This window comes from Cyprinus carpio, chromosome B7, assembly GCF_018340385.1.
Source record: "Cyprinus carpio isolate SPL01 chromosome B7, ASM1834038v1, whole genome shotgun sequence".
In the NCBI taxonomy this organism is placed as follows: Eukaryota; Metazoa; Chordata; class Actinopteri; order Cypriniformes; family Cyprinidae; genus Cyprinus; species Cyprinus carpio.
Window position 1 is genome coordinate 29,425,437 of NC_056603.1, and position 27,347 is coordinate 29,452,783.

Here is a 27,347-nt window from a genome sequence, read left to right on the forward strand (position 1 = left end):
TTTCTTTTTCTGAAAGAAATTAATTCAGCAAGGATGTGTTAAATTGTTAAGAAGTGATAGCAAAGATTTATATTTTGAATAAACGCTGTTCTTTATAACTTTTTATTCATCAAAGAATCCTGAAAAAAGTATCGCAGTTTCCAAAAAAATATTTGGCAGCACAACTGTTGCCAACATTGATAATTCTAATAATAAATCAGTGTATTAGAATGATATCGTAAGGATCATGTGACACTTTATATCCTTCCGAACATTGTCCCTGACATAACAAAAAGTTATGAAAAAAGAAAAAGAAGGGGGGAAAAGGATTTTAGCACGAATTAAATGTTTTTGAGTTATTCGTTTCATGATATTTAATACAATATTAGGTTACTAAATGTATTGAGGGTTTTTTCAATAGGCTACTGAAAAATCAAGGGGCATGTTTGTTATCATCTTGAAAATGGCCCATATACTTCCTCTATCCTGTTATAATAATTTATTATCACATGAAAAGCCTTGATTTCACCGATACTGGCAGCACAAGGGCTCGGATGGCCTACACCCGGTTTCTGCGCTGCGCATGGTGTCTTGAGATCAGGTGAAAAGCGAAATGCGCTCTGATCGTCAGAGTGCTGTGGAGCAGATCAGCTGATCGTGGATCAGGCTGCGGCGCGGCGCGGCGCGGGGTGGAGTGAGTGAGTGATGGGTGTGGGCGGGGCTCTGCGCTCTTCAATAACCCGAGTGCGTGAAGTAAAACTAGTCTGAAAACAAGACGTGCAACAAGTGACTTTGACCAACTGAGAGGAGATGGAGCTTTCTCTTTGTGTCACAGCTGTTTACAGAGCTTGATCAGCAAATAAACGCTTATTTTTGGGGATAAACTACAGACAGCGGTAAGTGCTGATTTTGGGTTTTGTTTTTATTTATAAGTGTGCGAATCTCTGTCGTTCTAGAGGAATTTGGGCAACATGGTAGCAGGTGAAATAAAGTGTATTAAAACGTTGAAATTAAAGTTTATAAACTTAAATGAGCAGCCAAACAGGTAATGTTCTTGTATTGTAATCCAAGCTATATTATTAAACTGCAACTGCAGTGCTTGGAGCATCTGTTAGGATGATTGTTTGGTATTAATGACGGAAAATATTAATGAGTATGCAGAGAAAGCAATTCAACAAAAAATAATGAAATAAATAAATACATCTTTTGGCTCACCCATATGCATGTTTTAGATGCATAGACATGCAGCCTCAAAAATAAATAGTTGCATTATTCAATATGATTAGGTTTGCAGTGTAGTGTAAACCAAAATGTAAATTAATTCACTTGCATTAAAAACATGAAATTAATCTGGTCAAACAGTATTGATGCAGTCTGCCTGATGTAAGTAAATGCAAAGTAAAGTTCATTGTTAGATGGCTCAGGATTCCTGCTATCTCTCCTGACAGAGTTATGGTGTTTGCTCTGTCATCTAAAGAATGATTATCCATAAACCTTATTATTGAACATTTTTTTTGTTGCTGCTCCATGTTTTTAGTCTAGATCAGGGCCAAAGTTTAGGAGTTTGTAGCGAGAGTTAAACGTAAGACAGTTTCATCAGAAAAACAGGAATGCAGGTGGAGGCCTGGTTGCAAGAGTTGGCCCAGCCTGAGTTAGCTTCCCTGTCAGAGCTACACATTTCCAGTGGGCACAATGAGAGGAAAGGAGCTACATTAACACCATTGAGTCCCTCTGCACATAGTACATGTGATACAGGAGCTGAAAGAGGCTATTGTGTCATATCCTTTTTTCTGCAGCAGAGCTCTGTTCCTTGTGGATAAGGGGGCTTGCCGCTTTTTAACTTGCCCTTATTGTTCTTTCTCATCCCCCTCTATGGAGCTGGAAAGTTTGAGTCTCTTCTGCTCTCTTGAGTGTGTCGGACGATGAGAAGAACTTTCCTTTTTGGCTTGTTTGTTTAGTGTTTTTGTAGTATTTTTTTTATCCTCAAGACTTTAGGTCTTCAAATCTTATGCTTTCAACCTGTAGTGTCTAGTGTCACCTTCATTCTTCATTGAACGGATTCTTTACTTGCCCATTGAAAATGAACCAATGCCGTCTTTGTTTTCTTCATTGTCAAGCCCTCAGGGATCTCACAGGTTGCATGCATCGTAATACACTTCATGCTTTGGTCATACCATTTGCTGTTGCAACAAAGACATCAATATGACTCATGCAATCTTTTGTTGGCTTTGAGGTGAAAGGATGTTATCAGTGGGGTCCAGAAGAAACTGATAATAGCCTGTTGCCTGGTGTGATGCCTGTAGTGGGGTGATAGTTTTGCAGCTTTGTGTTTTGCCATTCCTGAGGCACAATACTGTTCCTCATTGCGTATGTCACTGAAATTCTTTGGACGTGATGGCACTGTCAAACATAGTATGAGTGCAACTGGGTATTTTTGGTTATTTGGAGTCAAAATTTGCAGTATTTTGAAGAAGTTGTACTCATAGAAACAAATGATATGAAAACGTCTTCACTGCTATACTTTAGTTTATTTCCATAAAAGACATGAGGTCTTGACAGACAATTTAGTCACCAGCTGTTTCAAGACAATCGAATGCTAAATCTGACTTCCTCTGTTTTTTTTCCTCGCTTATCTTTCTAATGCAGCCCCCATACTGTACAGTGACATCATTTACTTTTTCTTTTTTTTTTGCCATTGTTTGTTTTTGTTGAGATGTAATCTACATAGCGCTTTCTGTTAGGTTTAGTCAGCAATGTCAGTGTGATTGAGATTATAAAGTCTGAAACCGGGCTGAAAGTTACTTAACTTGCAGTTACTTAATTTTTGCATGCTTGCCATGCTCTTATGAAGTTATCGGTCATTATTGCACTGGTTAAAATGGCATCAGATATTTTAAGTTGTCATCTAACTCAAGTTCCTTGGAATAACTACAAAGAATGTGGCATGTGCCTGTGTCAATGTTTGTCTCAGAATAAATTCCAAACACTCAGCAATGAAAGGCTTTTCAGAGTACTGTTTTGTCCAAACAACCTTTTTTTGGGATGGAGAATCATGCTAAAATCCTTACTTTGACTTTGGTTTGGGGTCTAAAATGCCTTGCTTCCTAAATTTTGCACAATTATCTTATTTTAAGTCTTAAAAAGATAAACTATTATGGCATAGACAAATGCTGTCAGACAGTCTCATTGTGGTCTTGTAGAATTGCAAAGATAGGCTAAGCATCCCAGACTACTTGTGTAATAATGAGATTATGGCTTTGTTTGCAGAGGTGAGCTGCTCCACAGAGAGGGATTTGGTTGTTTCTCTCAGTGTTCCTGATGGAGTCTTATAGAGTTAGCGGGATGCCAAACACTGGACTATCACAAGGCTATACGCAGCCTTCCTGCTCGAGAGGCCAGACCAATGGTACTTATGGCCTCAGTATCAGAGTTCAAGGAATAGATGGACATCCCTATGTGGTCCTCAATAACCAAGACAGAGGTCCGAACCCCTATGCAGTTCCACAAAACAATAATGGATATATGGATTCTGAAAGCCTGCCCAATTATGATGAATATGATTTCAAAGGAAGCCGGAAGAATCTTTCTGAAGGCCCATATATGGATTTTATGTCTCCAAAGCTCCATGGAGGTCCTCACAATGGGACTTCCGATCCTAAAAAGCAGTCCAGTCTGTTAAACTTCCAAAAGCATCCAGAGATTCTCAAGCCATATGATCCTGAGAGCAATACTCTCGATAGCTTTCAAAGTCTGCCTTCAGTTGAGAATCGAAATACCTACCCAGGATCCCTGCCCAGAGCCAACTCCCCATTTGTAAGCCAAGCCAGATCCTCCAGCAATGTTCCAGAAGCATCTTTACCAGATGACAGGGGACGCGCCCAACCTCAGGTTCGTCCCCAGACACTTCCGTTCAATGTCCAACCTCAAACCAGTCCAGCCAAAGACCACGTTCTGTCACAGCCTCGGGTCAGACCCCCTGTTCAAACACAACCTCAGGTTAAGCCACCATTTAAGACTCCAGTGCCTTACCAGACTCCGTCTCAGCCTTCACAACGCCTTCCAGTTCCTCAGCCATCTACAATAGCCAACAACCCCAATGACCAAACCAAGGCCTCTTCTAGACCTTCCAGCTCTGTAAGTAGCACAAACTCCAGTTTGGAACGAAGTCGCCGTGAACCAGACGTGTTGCCCTTGCGCCGCGTTGACTCCAGTGGCCCAGTGCTGCAGACTTCCTCCTCCCGAAACTCCACTCTGGGCTCCACCACACCAACCAAGGAAGACCAGTTGGACCAGCTTTATGCAGAGACTATCAACCGCCATGAGAACCGACGCTACATCCCATTCCTGCCTGGCACAGGGCGTGACATTGATACTGGTTCAATTCCAGGTGTGGATGAGCTCATCAAGAAGTTTGACATTAAAGAGACTCAACAACGCAGGGGTCGGTCAGGGCGGAGGAATCGACTTAACCTGGAAGACCGCAAGCGTTCCCGTAGTGTTGATAGCGCCTTGCCATTCGGTCTTGGGGGTGACTCTGACTACTTGGATGAAGTCAGTCGGAATCGAGGCAGGTCTACAGAGCATCTCCTTCGCCCGTCACTGCTCCTGCAGAAGGCCGCTGGAGTGAAGACCTCCCCCATGTCGCCAACTTCCACTGTCGGACCCAGGATAAACCTAAGAAGCACAACACAAGTTAAAAGTGCTCCAGGCTCTCCTCAGGGCACAGTCTCCAACTCTTCAGCTGCTATTTTAGGGTACAAGAATCCCCAGAGTCGCCCCTCTGTAGCACCTATAGAGAATAAAAATGAAGAGGCCAAACCATCACAGGGTATGAAGTACCTGTCAAGTGTGAAAATGGGATCAATTTCTCGTCCCGTTGTCAATGATAAAACATCAAGCACTGAAGTGGATGCTCAGGTAAGAAAGAGGTCTTCCTCTTTGCTATTCTAATATATTCCCACCATTATGGGATGACCAGTAATTTGTTTTATGCATGTATGCATTATTTGCCCAGGTGACACCTGATCTTCTGAAAGGTCAAGAAGAGCTTTCACAACAAACAAATGAAGAGACTGCCAAGCAGATATTGTTCAGTTACCTCAAAGATGGGTGGGTGCACTTTTCAGATCATTTTTTTAAACATAATATCAACAAATTCAAAATAGTTTTTTTTTTTAAACAAAAGCAGTAACTTAAAATGTTTATTAATTGGTCACTGTCAAATGAGAATCCATGATAAAGAGGGGAAAACCCTTCTAAAAATCTAAAATATAATATATGAATACCATTTTCTAAAGATGTTTCGATTTAATGCATGCATATTTATAATAACTTTTAAAAACATTTTATTATTGAGGGTTTTTTAGGTTTTTATGAGGTTATTTGGAGTGTTGTCATATTATTGGAGTATTGACATTTTATTTATTTATCCTATTATTATTGGCCTTAGCAAACAGTCATGAAGGTCTGCATGGCTCCTCTATAAGATTTCATTTCCTTTACTGTTTTTTTTTCTGCTACGTGTTGGTTTCACCACTTGACTTTAATCTGGCACACTAAAGGTTTTGACAAATTAAGACAGTCTTAATTGTGTTCTTATTGCTGTATGGTTGTTTCTTACTCAATAGCGTTCACTCTTTTTCTGAGAAGTTAGATTTTTCTTGGAATTTAAGGTAGTTTCCACATAGTCTGACACATAATGATAACACTACAAGAATTTTACCTCCCCTACATTGATTTGTGTACAGTAGAATCATCCACTCACAACTTGCACTCCCACACCTCTGTCTCACCCTTTCAAGGAAAAAAACAAGTTCTTAATGTTCCTCCTCTAACATTTTACATCAAAATAGCAAGTAATTTCATAAAAGCTGCTTGTTAGATGTTCCAAACATTCTTTGCCTTACTTTGCTCAGACTAAATTTCCACCCAAAACAGCACTGTTTCCTGCTCTCATCTAATCCTGCATGATCACTGCACAGCTTCAAACACATGCTGTAGTGCCAACGGCCCAACCCGCTCTAGCGAATAGCTGAACCCGTGCCCTCCCTGAACTCCATATTCTTGATGTCAAAAGTTCCGCCCTCTCTGCATTCCTTATTTGCTGCATGGAGGGAGGTAAGCAGAGCGGATTATACACCAGTGTCTGTGAACCCTCTGAAGCCTTGCAGATGTAGGATCAGATATCTTCTGGTCAATGGCAACCTTTATTAACCAGCCCTACACACTGAGCTAGTGGTTAGTTACCATTCAGAGGCACGTGCCGTAGATGCACCAGGGTTGTGGAAGTTCTAATGGAGCAAAACTACATTGTCAGCGGTGTTGTGACATGACATGTCTGTTGGCGACAGCAGCTTACGTCATGAAACCGTTAATGACAGTCCGCTCTGTGTGAGGTGTGTGTTGGTTTGAAGGAGAGGCGGTGCTGGTCTGTTGATTTCTCCTCTTTCTTTGTGAAATCTAATGATACGCTTTAGTCTGTATATGCATGGCAGTAACCCAATGTTCTTTGCTTTTCCCCGATGCATCACTCGAGTGCCCTGGGAACATGCGGGCGTCCGCGTCCCTGCTCAGACACACATTCCCAGACTTGTGACTTGTTAAAAGAAGGCAGTAATTAGGGTTGGCAGGTCATGGGGTGACACATCAAAGCTTGAGTACTCTGTACTCTCCACGCAGGCAAAGAGCCAGGCTGATTTTCCCAGAAATATCAGGGATTATACTCTGATCCAGTCACACACACACACACACACACACACTATCAGCACACACTTTGTCTAAGAGAAAAGGACTCTCAAACCATCTGAATGATTTATGAGCACTTGTGTCATGTTTTGCAGGAGTAATGATAATGATGACACCACCAAGAGGAAGGTCAACCTGGTGTTTGAAAAAATCCAGACCTTGAAGTCACGGGCCGCTGGGAACGTGCAAGGCGACAACAAAGTGAGCTGTTGTTGTGGCATTGTAATTGGGCTCAACAAACAGCTAAGACTGTGAGCCTCTTATAAGAGAGACTTAGTCTATCTCTTGGAGAAAGTATAAAGGCTGACTGAGGTTATTTACTCCGCAAACAGCATAGTCATGGTTAATGTTTAAACATATTCAAGCAAATTCAGACAAGAACCTAGTCTTTTTTACATCATTTGTTAATTTATAAAAAATGAGCATTATAAATCCCCATCTTTTGAAATATTTATGATTAGAACAGAGATTTTTCTTTAGAACCTGCTGTTTTTATTCAGCTTGTATGTGAATCTGTATTGAATCACTATCATATAGTGTTAAAAAGAGCTCTGTTGCTTATGAACCTTCCTCTTTCAGTCTCCAGACCTTGCAGCCCAGGCTAGAGCCCTTCAGGAGCAGAAAGCAGAACTGGAAAAAGAAATCGCTGATCTTAAGAAACGGCTTGAGGATGAAAGCAAGGTAACGGTGAAACCCTCTCTCTCTCTCTCTCTCTCTCCACTAACACCTCTGCAGCTTTAACTCATCAACTGTACCTTGGACCCCTGCTCTGTCTGTTTTCCGTGTTGATGGAAAATCCCACTCCTATCACCCCTTAAGATCAATAATCAAATTAACCAATTACTGGCTTATTATAAAGACTGGGCCTTAAATCCAAAAAAATATGCCCAGTGTCTCAAACAGTCAATGATTTTTAAGGTTCAGTAAGGTTACCGTCATTTCATGTCCTTACTGTCATTTCTTCTTATGTCTCTTCCTGCAGAAGCGCAGTGATCTGAGTGAGACTCAGCTGAAGGCGGGAGCAGGAATGAAAGACTTGAGGAGAGAGCTGGACCAGAGTCAAGCCGAGTGCAGCAGACTGCGGGACAAGCTTAGTAAAACAGAGGCTGACCTGCGCACTACAGTGGAGGAGTAAGATACTGTCCTGTGGAAAGACCCACAATAAATATGTAGAAAACTCACTAAAAATAGTACAGACAAATTCAGTTAAAATCCCATATGTTAAACTTCTAGCCTGCACATTTTTTATTATATTTAAATCCATTCTGCAGAATTTGACCCCAAATTCAAAGCAGAAGTTGCTGGTTAATGTCTGCCTGGCCCTGCTTGTGCCTATGAGCGGTCTGTGTGTTCACTGTGAACTTTGGAGCAAAAGGAAAACTTACAGGTGTTGGCCTTGATGTGAATCCTTCTTACGCTTTGAAAATCTACACTACCCTCAGATATGCAAGTTTCTGGGATTTCTCCATCCCGGCTCTAAGGTTGTCAAAATAAAGTGTAAATTATCCTCTGTGACAGCATGGTTGGAATTGGCAGGGGTTTATATAGACATGAGCTCAGCAGATTACCAGGCCTGTCTGCGTTGGCTCTTGTTTCAGTTCAGAATGCAGGTATTCTGAGTGTATTTCTGTGTGTGTATCAGACTCTACCAGGTGAAAATGGAGAAAGAGCAGTACCAGACTGAGATCCGAGACCTGCAGGACCAGCTCTCAGAGATGCACGATGAGCTGGATGGAGCCAAACAATCTCAAACAGACAGCACAGACAAAGAGGCCATGATGGAGGTACAGCATTAATACTTTTAATCAGCAAGCAGATATTAAATTAAACAAAAGTGACAAAAAAGACATTTATAATATTACAGAAGATTAATAGTTAAAATTATTGCTGTTCTTTTGAATTTTCTATTCATGAGAGAATCCTTAAAAATGTGTTACAGTTTCCACAAAAATATTAAGCAGCGTAACTCATTTGAACATCGATAAATGTTTCTTGAAATTATAATGATTTCTGAAGAATCATTTGACAGACTAGAGTGACGACTGTGGAAAAGTAATTTTGCCGTCACAGGAATAAAATATATTTAAATAGAAAACCAGTATTTTAAATTGTACTACTATTTTATAACATTGATGTTTTTCACTGTATTTAATAAATGCACCACTGGAAAGCATAACAGAAAATCATACTGATCCCAAACTTTTGATCAATAGTGTGACTTCTGTTGAAGCACATAAAATTTAATGGAAAGCCGTATGTTTCCCATTCAAATTTTACTCTTCAGTAATCTGTAGCATAACAGATCCAGCTTTGCATATTCAAGATAATTAAGACTTGAAACTGAAGGCAGAACCTCTAACATTGTACTGTCCTCTCTAGGACTTCATGCAACTGAAGCTAGACCTCCAGGAGCTGCTTCAAGCCAAAGAGGAGCAGGAGGAGCTGCTGAGGAGGCGTGAGAGGGAGCTGACCGCTCTCAAAGGAGCTCTGAAAGAGGAGGTGGCAACTCACGATCAGGAGGTGGATAAACTTAGGGAGCAGTATGAAAAGGAGATCCGTAAGCTGCAAATGTCTGTGGAGGAAGCAAAACAGGTGATCTAGATCTGCCTTTTTATGTTTTTAACTAAAACACAGCAGAGCTTTGCATGATGTTATAAACCATGTAAACATTTCCTGATCATATTCCCTCTCTATCTCCCCATCATTTCCTGTCCTCACTAAAAGTGCCATGTGGCAAAGGAAATATGAAGTTTGAAGTATTTTTATGCAGATTTATCTTGCAAGCATAGATGTTAAGACACCCACATGTACTATTTGTCAAATGATTCATCAGTTCAACATAAATATTGTTAGAATATTAAAAACACTTTCACCTTTAGCCTTGTCATCAGTTTTCATAAGAATTGAGTTCCTAGCAACTTCCACCAGTTGACCTTGATTATTTTGTTCAGATGAGGGGAAAGCCGATGACAAAATCCCCAAATTCTGAAGAGACACATACAGTAAGAGCAGGATTAAAGACGTAGCGAGTTACAGAATAGAACAAACAGGAAGAGAAGGAGTGAAAGAGGTAGTTTGAGGACAGATAGGTGTCCACAGGTGGCTGGAACTGCTTTAGCCTGCTTCTTAGCTAACTTCCTTGCTGCAACAAAGGAACTTCCTGTCCGGAGGAGGCCATTGTTGTCTCAGTTTAGATGTATTTTAAAAGCATAAACAGACAAAGCGCTTAATCTTGGTCAGGTGCCACAGTAAACCTGGGGCAGAGCTTATTTTCAAAAATAACTGCACTAACGGATTCTGGGAGAATAGTGGATGGTTTTGTCCTTGCATCTTTGAGAAGTGGACAAAGGGACAGATTATGGACATTGGCGTTCTGGATGTCTTAGCGGGCAGCCGAGCCATCAGGCTCAAGGAGTATTACAGTGCGCCTCCTCTTTATGGTGTTAGTGTTGATAGGAAGGCCCCATGTGGAGGAACACTGAAGGGTGAAGCACTAAATGGAGTTTAGCGCTGCTTAATTGCAGTGGCAGGCCGTCACTAATCTAATGAGGCTCTGATGGGGTGGTTAGCTGGTCTTTCTCTCTCTTTCTTTGAAAATGAATGATGGGTTTGTTTCATATGCAAATAGCTGGGGGAATTGCACATGGCCAATAAGTGGGTCACTGTGCAGACAAGGGGTCTTACAGATGACACAATGAGGGGAGGTCTGTACAAAAAGGTTAGTTTGATTTGTTTGCCTTTGTTTTTTTTCCCATGAGGTATTCTCCAACGTTTGCATTAGTTTAGACTACTGGTCTCAGGTTTCTCAGTGCACCTTATGTGGATATTTCTACAAGGCTTTTGTTACCAGCAATGTAGAAATTGTAAGTGGTCAGTATAACTCAGTGTTTGTTTCTGTCCGTTTGTATGGCCGAATATAAAGGTATTGCTCTGCCCTAATAGCAGGAGGGGGAACAGAAAGGGAAGTGGGGGGTCACAGTGTCCCCCTCTCAGCAAGAGATTCCTGATTCTCAACGGTTAGGCATCCTTGTGAAGGGATTCACTCCCTGTTTTCTTATTCCTAACTGGATTCTTTTTCAAAAACCAGACCCTTACCATTATGACTAAGATTAGTTATGGACTGTTATATCAGCCAGTTATTTCCATTTTAAAACCATTCCAGTTGTCAAAATGTCAACTTGGTGGATTCAAAAGTTTTCCCTCTGTGCCATATTAGTTTTATACTCTATAATGGGATTGTGAATGGATAAGAGTTTTTGTTTTTAAAATGATTGTGATAAATGTTTATTAATCATTTATAACTGATTTATTGTCAATAAACGTGTATTATATTTCTAGGTCTTTAATTAAAAGTTCCCATGAATTATAGATATAAAATCTTTTCATTAGCAATTGTATTGCTAGTTATTAAATAAAAATTTGCATTGACTGAATTAAAAAATAAACAATCCTATGCATAATTGCATATTATTCCTGACTGCTGAATTTCTACCAGAAACAAAACCTATTAAGTAAAATTAAAGCAATTTGATTATATCATATCTTTTGAGATGGAGTGGGTTAATATTACAGTAAGTTAATAATTTCTTCTTGAAATAAGTTTCTTATGCCCATCAAACCTGTATTTGATCAAAATACAGTAAAAATGTAATATTGTGTAATATTATAACAAATTAATATAATTAATATATATATATATATATATATATATATATATATATATATATATATATATATATATATATATATTTTTACATGTCATTTATTCCTGTGATGGCAAAGCTGTATTTTCAGTATATATTACTCCAGCCTTCAGTGTCTCATAATCCTTTAAAAAACATTTTGGTGCTCAAGAAACATTTTTTATTATTATCAGTGTTGAAACCATGAAACCATTGTGCTGCTTAATAGTTTTGTATCAGTGATACATTTTTTTTTTCAGGATTATTTGATTAATTTAAAGTTCAAAAGAACACAATTTAGTTAAAGTTGAGATCTTCTAAAATTATATACAAAAAACTTTTACTGTCAGTTTTGATCAATTTAATCTGTTCTTGCTGATTTTTTTTTAAAAGTGTAGTGTAGTGTAAGTTATGAAGGTAAATGTAAAAAAAAATATCTCGGTTGTCTCTGGTCTATCCTAAAGTCCCTCATATGAGCAACTCAATTAGAGTCAAGCACTACTGAAAATCCAGAACAGATCTTGCATCGGTTGCTGGTATCAGGATGTGTAGCCTCTGGTGTATTTGAGTGCAGCGGCGTTGCTGTGCTGTATTTGTTTGTTTTGTGAGCTGTGGTAGATAGCGAGCGCTTACTGCATCCTTGGGGCTGTTTGGGGAGCTGACGGTCTCACAGGACGTGGTGTGTTTCCTCAGGTGATGATAGCAAACTGTTCTGGCTTGCTCTGTGGTGATTCAGTTGGATGCCTGAGTGGGAAGAGGGGAAGTGTAGGAGGAGATAGAGGGACAGAGGGATGTGCAACACTGAAAAAAAAAGAACAAAATCAGTGAAGAAAAGCCATATGAAAGCAAAGAGCTTCAATGAGATTGTGCATCTACATCTCACCCTTCAGCCTAACAACAACAAGCACATTTGGCACCTTTACAGTGTCTTGATGGACAGAGACAATGATTGTAAGCAATTACTGTGACAGTTCATAGTCTACATATAAACAGCGGCCCTCATGCGCGACGCACACTTTGCGTGTAAGTAGGCCATGGCAGGGTCCTTACTACAGGCTGAACTCACTCCAGCACTGGCCTGGATTCCTCTGCCATTGTTCTCACTGTCCCGCAGAGCCAAAGTCCCCTGCTGTCACATGAAGTGTAGCGTCCTGGAACCCTACAAACCCTCCCACCATGAGCTCAGCAGAGGGGGTCCGACCCTCTGAGCTCCTGCCTTTGAGATCAAACACAGAAGCACAAAGCTAAGGATTTAGCCCCGGCTCCAATTGAGTCCAAACTTCTTGGCAGTGGTTTTAAAGATGGGAGAGAGTGGAACATGATGGCAGTTATATCTGTTATGGTAGTGGCATGTGTCTTTGTGTATAGAAAATAAGCGATGAGTCGCTTTAAGTTACAATCACACCCAGTCTCATGACACCATCTGTATGTCTAAAGTGTTTATAACAGGTGTTTTGAATTGGGCTTTTATTAAGGAGGTGGCTGGGAAAGTTATTTGCCCAACCTTCTTCTCATTTCTGTTCCAGAGTCATAGTTACAAGGTGAAGGAGTTGTTTTATTTATTTACAAAACAGTACAAAGGTTTGGAGTCAGTAAGATTTTTTTTAATGTTTTTGAAAAAAGTCTCTTATGCTCCCCAAGGTTGCATTTATCTATATAAAACACAGCAAAACTATATATTATTAAAATAACTGGTTTCAATGGAATATTTTAAAATGTAACTTGTTCCTTAAATGGCAATGCTGCATTATTCCATTCAAAATAGTTTAATCATGCGTAATATTATACATTTATTTACTGTCATCTGATCATTTCAATGCATCTTTGCTAAAAGTAATAATTGCTTAAAAAATCTACTGACCCCAAACTTATGGTAGCTTACAATAAAGCAAATGAACGTTAAAACATGAAAACATTATGAAAAGTACATAGAAACTAAAGGAAAACAACTGAAGCCCTGGATATTATCTGGATATGCCACATCTGCCATGTTGCATTGTTATGTGGCCGCGTCACTGTTTCCAACTATTTATGAATACAACAACTCATCTTTTTGTGGGTTTTGTGGGTAGTTTTGGCAGTAGAGAAGTAGGCATATCTAGACATGGGTGAGTGTAAACAAATCCCAAAAGGTTTTGGGATCTGATCACCAGAAATGCATGTGATCCCGTGTGTAGTGTAATATTTCCTAATGCCTCCCGGGCCACCAACTTGCCACATAATCGTTTCACCAAAACAATGGTTTTAAACTTTGTGAACAGGGTACGGCTCTACAATTGCTTGGTCAAACATTTGGGGAAGACTTGCACAAGATTTCATTTGCTCTTTTTGACATCTCTGCATTTGAAATCTGTATGCACTTTAAACCCTACAAGCCATCAACAATACCTTCCTCAATCAAAGAAAATCTTTTCTTCTCTCCCTCTCTGAACGAGGAGCAGTCTTATGCAGCTGGAAAGAAGCCAGTGCTTTTCAAGCAGTGCTTTTTCATTTCCACCTTGAGCACTTCTTGCCCGTTCTTAGTATTTCGTCCTGCTTCGGCACATTTGTGTCTATGTGCCCTTTGTTTAGGAGTAAAGCTATTGTAACATATACCACCAGGATGCAGAAACAGACCCGGTGTTGTTTGGAGCTGGAGTGAAGCTGGAGTCTTTGGTGTTACTGTGGTATTCAAAGGCTGAACACTTTGTGCTCTGCTGATAAAGTTTCAAGTACCTTGGATGACCTGTCGCTTATGTTTCTATGGTTGTGTACTCTTATCTTTCTGTCGAGTCACAAGCTTTTATTGAGAAAAGCGCCTGGCATGTAAACAGAGGTCACATTGAAAAGTTGACCATAGGAATAGATGACTAATTGGTCTTGGCTCTCGCGGTGAAAACACAAGCTTGGTTGTTTTCACTGAGGTAAAAACAGAGCTGAATTTTGGATGCGAGGAAAGCAGGATTTCCTGTAATTTTGCACATTCTGAATATAATGTGGATGAAATCACTGCTTAAACATGCTGAGGCACAAGTTATGTATCAGTGCATCTGTGTGGGTACAAGACAATGAAACCTTGTACACAGTTATGGTTTGTTGTAATGATTTTGATACGTGATGCATTTTTGAAGGTCATTATGTGTTTTATTGGGGAAAAAACTTATCTCAGTTGTCTCTGGTATAATATTATAATATATATCTGGAATAATTATAATATTATTGTTTTTTTTATAATTTTTATGTATATGCATTTATCTATTTTATCTTTAGAATTACAGTATATGTAATTAAATGAAATGTTAGTGTAAGAGAAATGGCATTGCCTGCAGAGCAGTATGTACGTAAATGGTGTGACGATGATCCTGTGATTAAATTTTGTATGGCTTTCTGGATGGCTTTAAGATTATGTTGTACCCCCTCAGATTAAAAATTGGACATGCAAACCTGAATGATTTTTGAATGGATTAGAGAGGTTTAGCTCTTTGGAAAAACTGTGATGCATGTGAAGGAGAAAATCATGGTGAATTTGGGATGGCTTTAGGCAGGTTTATTAGTTTCTCTAAAGGTTTAAGCAATAAACAGTGCTTTAAAGATTTCGCAGCGCAAAGCATGATGACGCTCTGAGTCCTTGTTAGGAGTTCATGAACTGATTGTGATTCTCCTGCCATTGTTATTCTTGAGCTTTTTGAACACTCTCACAATGTTGGTTAATGCCCAACTACACATAAACAGCCCAGGGCAGGCTAGAGCACCATTCAGAGCACACTGCTTTCTCAAATCTCTCTGAGTCTTTGTAATGCCTCTGTCAAGAAAAGAAGCACAGAAACATTGCTCCGCTTGGCCCTTTCTGTTCTTCAAAGACCTGACTGCGGGAACTGGGGCACAGAGGGAAAAAGAATGTGTGAATGTTCCTTAAATACAAACAAGAGTTTCATCAGATTCCCCGGTGTAACAGTTTCTCAGCACCATCCCTATGTCCTGTAGTTTATCAGCGGTGAAACGCCTCACTCCAAGTAAAGGGAAAAGGATATTGCAACAATTAAACCGTGGTAACCTTCTCTGAAGGACACAGACATCATGATAAGCGGCGTCATGTGATGCCGCAGCTTTTCTGAAGACAAAAGCAGTGATATTTACAATTTTAAAAGGTCATTCCTCACTAAACTTTGTCAACCTTTGTTATCTTCTGCAGTTTTGCAAGCGTAGAGTATGTCGTCTTTTGCTAGGTACATATTAGCGAGGCACGGCTGTAGTTTAGGGGTGGTGGTGTGGCGTAACAGATGTTTGGGTTTGTTTTGGGTGGTGTTGTGGTTAATGAGTAAGGTATTACTGACCAGTCAGGGCAGCAGAGAGAGAGAGAGATTCAAAGAGGGGCTTCAGGACTTTGAACTCTAAGCAGAACTGACATAAATCCACCCCAGTCTGCTAATGGGTCACTGCTGTGTTAGGCTTGAAATGACTTTACATTAACACACACACACACACACTCACACACACACATTGTTCGTTAAACACAGGGTTTGCAATTGTAGTTCCACTCCATTAGGGCACAGGTATTTCAGAAACGGCATATTAAGGCATTTACTTTTCTGAATTTTAAAAAAGCACTTTAGAATTTGTAGAAAATACAATGTCGACTACAGCTAGCATTTATCAGACAGAACAAATTTTGCTCAGTAGTAGCTTTTTGCTTAGCTATAATTTGAGCATTGTCTTTGTCCACAGTTGCTCACAGTGAATGGTTAAACCAGTTAGGCAGCATTCCCTCATGCATAGCAAACAATCTACCTGCTCATCCGGTTCTGGGGCCATCCGTGTTGTGTGTAATCTTTGAGCTGTCATCAACTGGATAAAGAGTCCTTCGGTGCATGACAGCTGTCTCGGTTTGTTAGGTGAAAACCCCACAAGGAGTTCTGTACGTGTTGTTTTAGGTGTCCTTGTCCATAGCAGAATGGAATGACACAATGTATTTTACATGTACAGAAGCTCTACAGGACAGTCTCGCTTATTCATAAAACTTGGCGAAGAAGAACGAGGAGCGCTCTAATACTGGCTGAGCGAAAGCCCAAACCAGACAAAAAGGCAGCCACCAACAGAGCACAGCCTAATTAAGGAATTTGCTCACGTTCTGAGACGGCTGCTGAAGCCGTAACTCGTCAAAAGGCTTAAGGAATCAGGAAACTGTATAATGTGTCGGGTTGAGTCATTGAGAAACTGAAGGAGACATGCTTAGCTAACTCTAAATGGACGGCGCTAGTAAATCGTACAGGGACGTTCAGTTTAACCTCACCTCGGTTGCCTCTGATTCACTGCATTTATATCGGCCCACATCATTTAAGGGGGTGTCAAAGGTCAGAGGCCTGTGGTCCCACACTCACTTTTCCATTAGACGCATTGTTGTAGGAGTTCATTGATGAGTATTTCAACTGCAGCACTACAGTCTAAATTTTAACTTTAAACCAGCTTCTACAACTCAAAAATTTACTAATATGTAAACTGACAACATATAAATATGTCTAACGAAGCTGTATTTTGCATTATTTTGTTACATAAGTATGTTTGCCCCATGGTAGTTGGGTTATTTAATGCGTTTTCTTACATATTACGAAACACATATACAGTATAAAAAATATTGTAGGTGTTGCTTGCATTTTATATGAGATGGGCCAGATTCTGTCTCTGGCTGAAACATGATTTTTTTTATGGTTTTTTTTTTTCTACTTCTGTTTCAAATATTACATTTACATTTAGTCATTAAGCAAATGCTTTTATCCAAAGCGACTTACAAATGAGGACAATAGAAGCAATCAAAATCAACAAAAGAGCAATGATACGCAATTGCTATAAGTCTCAGTTAGCCTAACGCAGTACACATAGCAAGCGTTTTTTAAACTATGTAATAAATAAAAAGAAAACAGATAGAATAGAAAAAGAATAGAGGAAGCTAGTTTGAGGCCCTTTTTTTTTGCTTTTTGTTAATTGTATAATAAATAAAAAGAAAACAAATAGAATACAAAAAGAATAAAAAGAATAGAGAAGCTAGTGTTAATTGTTTTTTTTTAAAGAAAACAAGTAGTTAGTAAATGAATAGAGTGCAAGTCTAAAAGGGGCAATTTAGTTTTTTTAAGAACAGAATTAGAATAGAGAGTCCTAGAATTAGAGGGTCAAATAAAGATGGAAGAGATGTGTTTTAGCCGATTCATGAAGATGGCTAAGGACTCAGCTGCTGCGATTGAGTTTGGCAATATATTCTGTTATTTTGAATATTCTAATTATCAAAGAATCAAGAAAAAATAGACCCTGAATATGAACCAGCACAAATGTTTTAATTTCAAGCTGATAATAATAGGAAATGTTTCTTGAGCACCAAATCCGTATTCTGAAGCATCATGTGACACTGCAAACTGAAGTAATGGCTGCTGAAAACTCAGCTTTGCAATTACAGAGATAAATTAAAATTAATATTGGAAAGGTTATTTAAAATTGTAATTATGTTTCACAGTATTACTGTTTTTCTGTATTTTTGATCAAATAAATGCAGCCTGGGTGAGAATAAGAGACTTTACTCAAAAACTTTACAAAAATTTGAATGACCCCAGAATCTAAATAAACTTAAATGACATTATCTTGACAATTAGGTCTGTTGTTCTTACAATTCAGTGGGATCCAGTGTTTTGCCTGAATTTGGTGTTCATTTTGGAGCCTGAAGTTATGTGGGTTTTCAAGATAACTGTAATTTTATGTAACATTGTTTTTCTGTTTTGTCCTCTCTCTCTAGAACAATGTTACAGCCAGTAAGCAAAAGGAGGAAGTGGAGGCGGCACGAAAGGCATCCGAGGGCCAGGCAGGCCGTCTCTCTCAGGAGCTGGAGAGACTGCGCAAGAGGGCACAGGAGCTGGAGAATGAAGTTGCCAAACTCAACCGCATCATTGATGAAGCCAAGCTGCAGGAGAGCAGGCTCGGGGAGCGAGCTGTCCGTCTGGAGGTACCTTCAGCCCTCTCTTTGATTGTGTGAAAAACAAACACACTTACATTTATACTCACAACCCCAAGGCAGACGTCATATGAACTTCTCGTGTGCTGAGATTTTCTTCCACTTAGTTTTATATTACATTCTAATGATTACCTCAACATGAGGCAGTTTCCCCAGACGAAGATTAAGATTGTTCTGTCTTGAGGTCCATCAGCTCTGAATCCCCATTAACTCTGGGCAATGGCTTAATCTGTGTCTAGAAATGCAGACACTGAGATGTAAAACGTCTGTAATGTGTTTATTTGTGACTAGAAAGAGAAAAGGCAGTTGGAGGAGTCTCTTGCTGAGGTCAGGGAACAGGAAGAGGAAATGACCCGTGCAAACCGGGCTCTTGGTACTCGCCTAGAGGATGTGCAGGTGAGACCCGGGAAACCCAAGTTTGAGCTGTAGCTAAGATAGCAAAAAATCATGTTTGGTTGAGTTATTGATATGTTGCTTGTTTTGTACACTCCCGTTCAAAAGTTTGGGGTCTCTGTTTCACATGATCTTTCTGAAATCGTTCTAATATTCTAATGCTCCAGAAACATTTCTCAGTGTTATTGATGTTGAAAACAGTTCTGCTGCTTAATATTTTTGTGGAAACCACTATCATTTTTAAGTATTATTAGATGAATAGAAAGTTGAAAAGAACAGCATTTATTTGAAATAAAATTATATTTTCATAACAATATAAAAGTCTTTACTGTCACTTTAATGTATCCTTGAAGAATAAAAGTATTTATTTCTTTCAAAAAATCTTTTCTTACCCTAACTTTTGAACATTAGTGTAGAAGTCTAAATTAAAAAGTCAAATTCCTGAATAATGATGTCTTTTTTTTTTTTTTTTTTTTACAGATTCAGATATGTATATGATGTTTCATTTAGGTTGCATGTCTTAAATCTATCATTCAAAGAAGCTTTGCTATTTTAATAATTGGCCTAAAGGATGTCAGTTTTACTGTGTTAAATGATACTTTCCCATCCATAGAGAAACTTGACCAAAATGACCCAAGAGCACCATGAGCTGCAGGAGCGACTAAAGGATGAGAGGAGTCAGAAAGAACAGTTTAAAAACACCAAGAATGAGATTGAAGATGAGAGGAGGCTGCTGGACCGGACTGTGGAGAAGCTGCAACGGGAGGTCAGAATAATGTCCTTTTTTTAATCATCTAAAGGTCTTAACAAGCTCATTAGTAAGTTGCTTTCAGTACACGCTTTTGAATTCACTGAGGAGCACATCCTGAGCTGGTTAACTAGCGTGATTTGTGTCACAGAAACCTGGGCTGAAGCTGATAAATGTCTGAAGAATTGGCATGTTTATTTTTCCTCTGTCCTACTGGTTTTTCAATATCTCTTTCTGTCTGTGTAGATGTATGAGATAGTGGAGGCGTCTCAGAGCTCAACTCAGGAGCTGCAGGAGCAGATAGACATGTACAAGGAGAAGAACCGGAGGGAAATGGCAGAGCTGCAGAAACAGCTGAGAGAGGGAGGTCTGGAGCTGGAGAAGTCACGTCTTACCGCCAAGACCCTTCAGGAGGAGGTGGGTGGAGGAGAGCCATTATATCAACAAAATTTAAGAAAATCGCCAACCTGAAGCCAAGCCTGAAAACAAAACAAAAATCATTTCTAAATCCTGAAATAGACCAAGAACCAGCTGGTCTGAGCTGCAGCTACTTAATAAACAAAATATTAAAATTGCTTAATAAAGCACACGCTGTAGTTATTTTGTCTGCCGCTTTAAATGCATGCACTCTTAAAAGTCGGGTAAATTCTGATTGGCTAAAACTCTTAAATATGTCCAAAACTGTGGTATTACCATTGTAACTGTCCAAAAAAGTTCCATTATGCAGTTTGTTTGACTTGAATACAGATAGGAAAATCTCATTTCATTGGTAGGATCATCTGAGGTAATCATTTGAAAGTGAAACACAGAGAAGCCTGTCAGTGTTTAAGCCCTTATACTCAGAGTTGTCTCTTTATTTATCCAACAGCACAAAAAAGTCATGTAAATATGGGAAGTGTATCTAGCCAAAGTGACCCTTGCATTTCATAAAAAGATGTACTGCATGTTTCTGAAGAAGCATAACAGTTGGCTAGAGATATATTTCAATGTAAACTCCGCCAAATGCCATGTTAAACATAATTTGCATAACTCTGTGGAGATCACCATATCAGCGATTTCAGTTTTAAATAAACCTCTGGAATGTTCCTCGCCACCATTAATCATCGGCCGACATTCTTTTGGCAGATCAGATTTTTCAATCACTTCAGCTCTTATTCGCACTCCCAATCCAACCCTTCAGTTTATATACTCAACAACCCCAAGTGGGACTAACCTTTCACCTCTGCTGTTATGTGCTTTAACCCTGTCAGCACTGGCATTTGAAGAATGTTATTGTTTGTTATGGGAATCAGGCATTATTGGTCAGCCCTGTGAATGAGGTCCTGTGGAACAGTGGGGACAGGACCCATCCCCCAATCTCATTAACACTTTATGAGCTGAGAACAAGAGTGTAATCTGGCTCACTGACTGACTGTAATTCTGCACTGCTGCCTGTGAAATATCTGTTCATGAGCGGAGAATGGAACAGAGTGTCAGGAAGAAAAATTAAAAGAATAACAAACCATAAAAAGAAGAGATGCAACAGTGAGATGTCCTCTGCTGCACAGCTGTGTGTGAAGGAAGAGAAGGATGCTGTGTTCCTGTGGGGAGTGTTGGATCTGAGCGATGACCTACTGACTCCTCATCCTCCCAGAATTCCATCTTACACATGTTCTCCTCTCTGATACACTCTCCTCATACAGATCATGACCTCAGTCACACAGCTGTTTCCTCTTTGAGCGATACACCTCTGCTGCTCTCTGCTATAAAACCAGATCACACCCATTAAAGCTGTATGCTTCTTATATGCAGAACACACATTAACACATTTTATTCTGCTTTACTGAATATTTACTACCCAGCTTCTTTTTTTAAAATTACATGTACATCTCAAAATCATTTGTTTCATGTTGAAGTGCATATTTCACATGTGTTTAGGAGTTCACTCTTGACAAAGGCAGCATCTTGTGGCAGAAAATGTAACTGCAGGAACAGGACAGCAATGCACAAATCATGTTCAGGAGAGAGATTAATTTCACATGTAGCACAGCATGAATATCATGGTACAAATTAAATGGTAATGATGTTTAAAGGACACAAATCAATTGCAGATGTATTAAATCATATATAACATTATGAAAATATTCATATATCACACTGCTTGTCCTCTGTAGGGTTGCAGGATATATAAAGTTCAAAAGTTTGGAGTGAGTATATGAAAATTCAGCTTTACCATCATAGCAATAAATTACATTTTAAAATATACCCATATAGAAAATAGTTACTTTAAATTGTAATCACATTTCACAAATGTATTTTTTAATCAAATAAATGCTGCCTTGGTGAGTATTAGAGACTGCTTTTAAAAATCTTTAAAAAAAAACAATCTTTTGAATATAAATCTTTTCACCACTTCTGTGTTTATTGGTTAACTTAATTATGCTTTTAGATACCAATAAGAGTATAATACTGTCTGATCTGTTTTACCTATTTTTACCAAATCAAAAATTTCTCCTAAAATCAGTGCTGAAAATGTGAAAAATATTTTATCTTAAGCCTGTTCCCAGCCATCCGTCTGGATGTAAAAGTGTTCTCTGACTAAAATGTGACTGTGTTTGTGTGTTTCAGCTGGCTCGTGTGCAGGAGGATCTGCGGCAGTGTCAGAAAGACAGAGATGAAGCGCTGCAGAGAGTGAAGGACCTGGAGCAGAAGGTTTTTGAACTAGAGGTCGAGACCGAGACCAAAGCCCATTCAAACGACAAAACCAGACAAGTCAAACTCTTGGAGGTGCAGCACTAATAGAGACATGTCTTCTTTTTACCGTCATCAAATGTTTCTTGAACTGTTGACTATGTTGTAAATTTGTTCTAATGTACAAAGTGCTTTCATCTGGCAACAGGACCGTCTGTCTGCGGTGCAGATGGAGCTGGAGGAGGAGAGACAGAACGGAGACTTGCTGTTGGAGAGAATAGACCGAGGAAGAGAACAAGTGAGATCCTCTTGACACACATTTTGTTATTGATTTTTACCATAATCAATAGTTAAATCATTAACATATATGGGAATTTTGCACTGAATAATTCTATTTTAAATTGTAGATTTTTTAGACAGGGCATATCCCAGATGTCTCTCTTCAAGAGGTGCTTCCTGGGATGCATTTTAAATAGTATTGAAGAAGTTTTCATGTATATGTACCTTTTCCTCATTATCTCACCCAACTTGCCCATTTCAATGGTTAAAATATTAGTTTATAAGAAAATTCATACAAACTAATGTAAAACATTTAATTGTAAGCTCTTTTGATTTGACTGGTGTCTGTATTGTAGTCTTTGTTTTTTTTTATAGTTTTTTTTTTTTTTACATAAACATGAACTGAAGACATGCACAATTTTCAAATCTTATCTGAGCCGCTCAAAATGTATTATTTTTACGATGTCTTTCTCCATGAGTATATTGTTACAAGCCACACACACTTTTTCATTCCTGGTGAAATACAAGTGACGGAATTGAAGTTGAATGCTTGATCCGCTGTTGGGTTCTTCTTTTTAAAGTTGCACTCGAGATTCAGAGTTAATTCACACCAGAGCAAGAGAAAGATGGAGTGTGAGAGGGAGTGCATTGTAAGAGGAGCTTGCGTAATCGTTCTCTTTGGCAGCCTTCCTCTTGGTGAAAGAGTGCCTGTCCGAATTTCAGCCATCAATTAAGAGCTTTCTCTAAAGCTCCACTTCGGCCAAAATATGCAAGCGGCCAAACATCTCAAGCCGGCCAGTGGCAAAGCTTATTCTAAAGCATTTTAGCAAAACATCCAGAATCGCCCAAGCAGAGGTTTGAAGATAGAGGCCGGAGAGAATTCTTCCTTCCTGAACGATAATCCCAGTAAAGGAAACATGTTGCAATCTCAGGCACAGATGATACATGTTTTCTGAGAAACAATGTCTGGTTTCTACAATCTCAGACTTGAAGTGTTGGATCTTTGCCTTTTATGGAACCAAGACCAACTTATATGTGCAGTTTATTTTCTGAAGCAAGCAATTTTAGGATCATGCATCATTTGGTTGGACCTATGACTTCTTGAACTTGGACCTTTTGAAACTTTCTTCAAAAGTAGCCCAAATTTTTCCCCCTCGTTTATTGTTTGCAAAAGCTAATCTGCGCATTGGTCCGATTGCACCTGTCGCAACACATTTAGACCTTTTAAAAAGTGACAAATCTAGATCAGGGCTGAAGATGTGATTAATAGATTATGAAGGAGTGGAGCGCGTGAGCTTTTTTTAATTGTCTGGAAATAGAGAAACGAGGCGAATATAATGACACAATAGTGTTAAGCTATAAGGCCGAGGTGAGTTTGTGTGGAAACAGTAGAGGGCTCTGTGGAGACGGGGTGGGTTACAGAAGTGGGGGGTGGTGTCAGGATGGGCACACCTGCGTCCATGGCAGCAGGTGCACGAGCGGCTGTCTAAATGAGAGTAATCTCCCGCTCTTTGCTCCCATGCTCTCTGGCTCTCTCTTTCTCTCCGTGTCTGTATCGCTCTCGTGCTTTGATTAGTTTCAGTGTGTTTTCTGCTCTGCTGACGCAGCGCCCTGCAGGGGAGAGCGGCACACGCGGCCCATCCCTCATCCCTGAGCCCCGCTGTCACACGCTAATTGGCATAAAATATCATCCACTCTTAGCGCCTGGCAGCAGACAAAAAGAGCCATCTTCTCTCTATCGATCGCTATTTCTTCTTTTCAATTTCTATCCCTTATTCCATATCTGTCTTCACTGCCACTGTCTTAAGGCAAGTTCTCTCTACATTTTCAACATCTTTTATGGATTTCATGCTTTGAGTGACTGATGTCCATGAGAAATATTTTGGTTCAGATAATTACAGGCAGGTTCTATCTAAATGTTTTGGAGAAATTATAGAGAAATGTGAACTAATAATAGAATAATAGAAGAAATGTGAATTAATTTGGCTAATGAAAAAAAAGAGCTATTCAACTAAAAAAAATCAGCTATTCAACTCAATGCCTTAGATCTGTAAAACTACACACACTACTGTACTAGACCAAGGTTTTATTTTTTAAAAGAAATTAATTCTTTTATTCAGCAAGGATTCATTAAATTATCCAAAAGTGACATTAAAGACATTTATTTTTTATTTAAAATAAATGTTCTTTTGAATTTATTAATCAAAGAATCCTGAGGAAAGTGTATCACACTTTCCACCAAAAATATTAAGGAGCTGCTTTTAACATAACAATAATAATAATTGTAATGCTGATGATGATGAGTAGAAGAATTGTTTATTGAGCACAACATCTGCATTAGAATGATTTTTTTTAAGGATCATGTGACACTGAAGACTGGATTAAAGGCCTCCATTTGAGGATTAAATTACATTTAAAAACAATAAAATAGAAAACGGTAAGAAAAAGTATTATTGTAAAATATTATTATACAGTATTTTTGATCTAAGAAATGCAGTTGATAGTAAAACAGAAAATAGAAATATAAAGAAAAAGTTCTCCTAAACCTATGAACAGTAGTTTATCACCATTTTTTTATTTTTTGAAAGTTTAAAAAATATTAAAAATGATCATCAAATGAATGATATTATGACCTTTTAGGGCTCCATTTAGCAATGGTGTGAAGGGTAATGTAAATCGCAGACAAGACCAAGAGGTCTTCATATACTGGCATGTTTTTAGTTGGGAAGGAGTGTTTTGGTATTGTTGGTGAGGTTTGCCACTAATGTTTGTGTGACAGTTGGAGCATATGAGGAATGAGCTGATGCAGGAAAGAGCCAGCAGACAGGATGTGGAGTGTGACAAGATCTCCCTGGAGAGACAGGTAAAAAACAAATGTGTCTGACTCCGATCGATGCCTTAAACCAACCATCCTCTGCTCCTATAGCTCCTGACCTCTCAAACTAGCAAACCTCTTCACCTGTTAACTTCCTTTTATATATCATTATACATTCCTTTTCCTTTTCTGTTTCAAAATAAGGATCTGAAGAGCAGGATTACGAATCTGGAGCGATCTCACAAGCCTAGTAAAGAGGGATTGGTGGCCCAGCTGGAGAACCGCATCCAGGAACTAGAGGAAAGACTGGAAGCAGAGGAGCAGTAAATGAGAAACCTAATGCATTTAGTGTGTCTGATGTCTGATATTAAGTAAAAACAAAAAAAGTAACTTAATTAAATATTTAACAGGGAACGAGGTAACCTGCAGCTGGCGAATCGTCGACTAGAGCGCAAAGTGAAGGAAATGATGATGCAAGTGGATGAAGAGCATCATTCACTGCAGGATCAGAAAGATCAGGTCAGTAAACATCCTCCTCTGAGAAGAAAACTCAAATTTGGAAAGAATATTTAATGGGTCCTTTTAGGTATGTTGCAATACCGTGCAAGAATGTTGAGTTGTGATGAATGTGTAGTCTGTATTGTTCTTATCTGATGTGATGCTGTGTGTGTGTGTGTGTGTGTAGCTGAACCTGCGTCTGAAGGCTCTGAAGAGGCAGATGGATGAGGCGGAGGAGGAGATCGACCGACTGGAACACAACAAGAAGAAACTGCAGAGAGACCTGGAGGAGCAGCAGGAGGCCAATGAACAACTCCAGAGTCAGCTCAAAGCACTGCGTGGTGAGATGAGGTAACCCTGAGATAAATACATTACTGCTGATCCGGGTTCAACTCGGAGCACCGTGATGTCAGCTAAAATATTTCATTACCACATGGAATGATGTCTCACAGTATGTGCAGTTCAAATCGAGCTACACTGTTCATCTCTCTGTCCAAGTAAACATGACACAATGTGTCATTTAATATTTTAAGGATTAAATGCACGTTGCACATCACCTTTCATAATTCAGAAGCCAATTGTAGTCTGATTAGCATGTATATATGCTTGACGAATTTGAGCTACTGTTGTATTACTGTATCTAGGTCTGTTAGTCAGACTTCACAGAATTCAAACTGGTACAATTTCAGTCAGACTAAAGCATTTACATTTTTAAACGACTAATAATTATTTAAATCAAAGTTGTTAATACATGTACATGCATTCAGTGATACGTTATTTATGCTGCTTTTGACCAGTAGTGTATACTATTACTAATTGAAAATCCACTCTTGAACTTATTTTACACATTTACATAATGGACAGGCTTGTTTAAAATAAAAAATGATACTTGTATTCCTGAGTCTAACTAAAAATGGGCATTTTGTTGTTAATCCACAAGCGCAAGAACAACTCGGCACCAGTCCTGAATGCCAATGATGATGACGACGATGATGATGATGATATCAGCACTGATGGCGAGACCTACTTCAGTTCTTCATCCGGCTACAAACGCTCCAGCAGTCAGGATGCCATCATCTCCAAATTCTCTCTGTGAAAACGCTACTGGAAATTGGAAAGGAGTTATAAAGAAAGATACATTTGTGCTCTCAGTTATGAACTCTTTGCCACAATTTCATATAACAATGAGCCCAATCCCAATGCCTTTTTTTCTCAATTATATATTTTTGCTATTTTTGCTATATTGCTATATTTTTGTACAAGTAATCTTTTATGCGTTCAACCCTAATGATACTGTATAGCACTGTATATCTGCGCAAAATACACTTGTTTATCTGCATTTTCTTTTTCTTTCTGTTCTTCTTTCTTTACTGTTAAATATTTTAATTGTGCATTTCCACTAAAACCACTGACATAAAAAACCTTTGAATAATGCAAAAACTCGATTTGATATTTAGCTGTCCGGAATGTGAAGGACTGACAGATCTGAAGACAATTGAGACAATACATATTAAGGGAAGCATGTATGAGGGACATTTTTTATATGACAACATACAACAACAAACA

General features: G+C 39.0%; 1 protein-coding gene across 1 annotated transcript; it reads left to right on the forward strand.

Annotated features, from left to right (window-relative positions):
* The first annotated feature begins 722 nt into the window (after window positions 1–722).
* LOC109093474 (cingulin-like protein 1) lies at window positions 723–27,347 on the forward strand. The gene is made up of 19 exons (XM_042728256.1): window positions 723–875; window positions 3,247–4,896; window positions 4,994–5,088; window positions 6,819–6,924; window positions 7,303–7,404; window positions 7,706–7,854; window positions 8,366–8,507; window positions 9,103–9,315; window positions 18,163–18,369; window positions 18,670–18,774; window positions 19,385–19,537; window positions 19,766–19,936; window positions 22,127–22,285; window positions 22,398–22,487; window positions 25,248–25,331; window positions 25,482–25,606; window positions 25,694–25,802; window positions 25,969–26,132; window positions 26,721–27,347. Exons 2-19 carry the CDS (start codon window positions 3,298–3,300, stop codon window positions 26,875–26,877), a joined length of 3,930 nt encoding a protein of 1,309 aa, XP_042584190.1. The 5' UTR covers window positions 723–875; window positions 3,247–3,297; the 3' UTR covers window positions 26,878–27,347.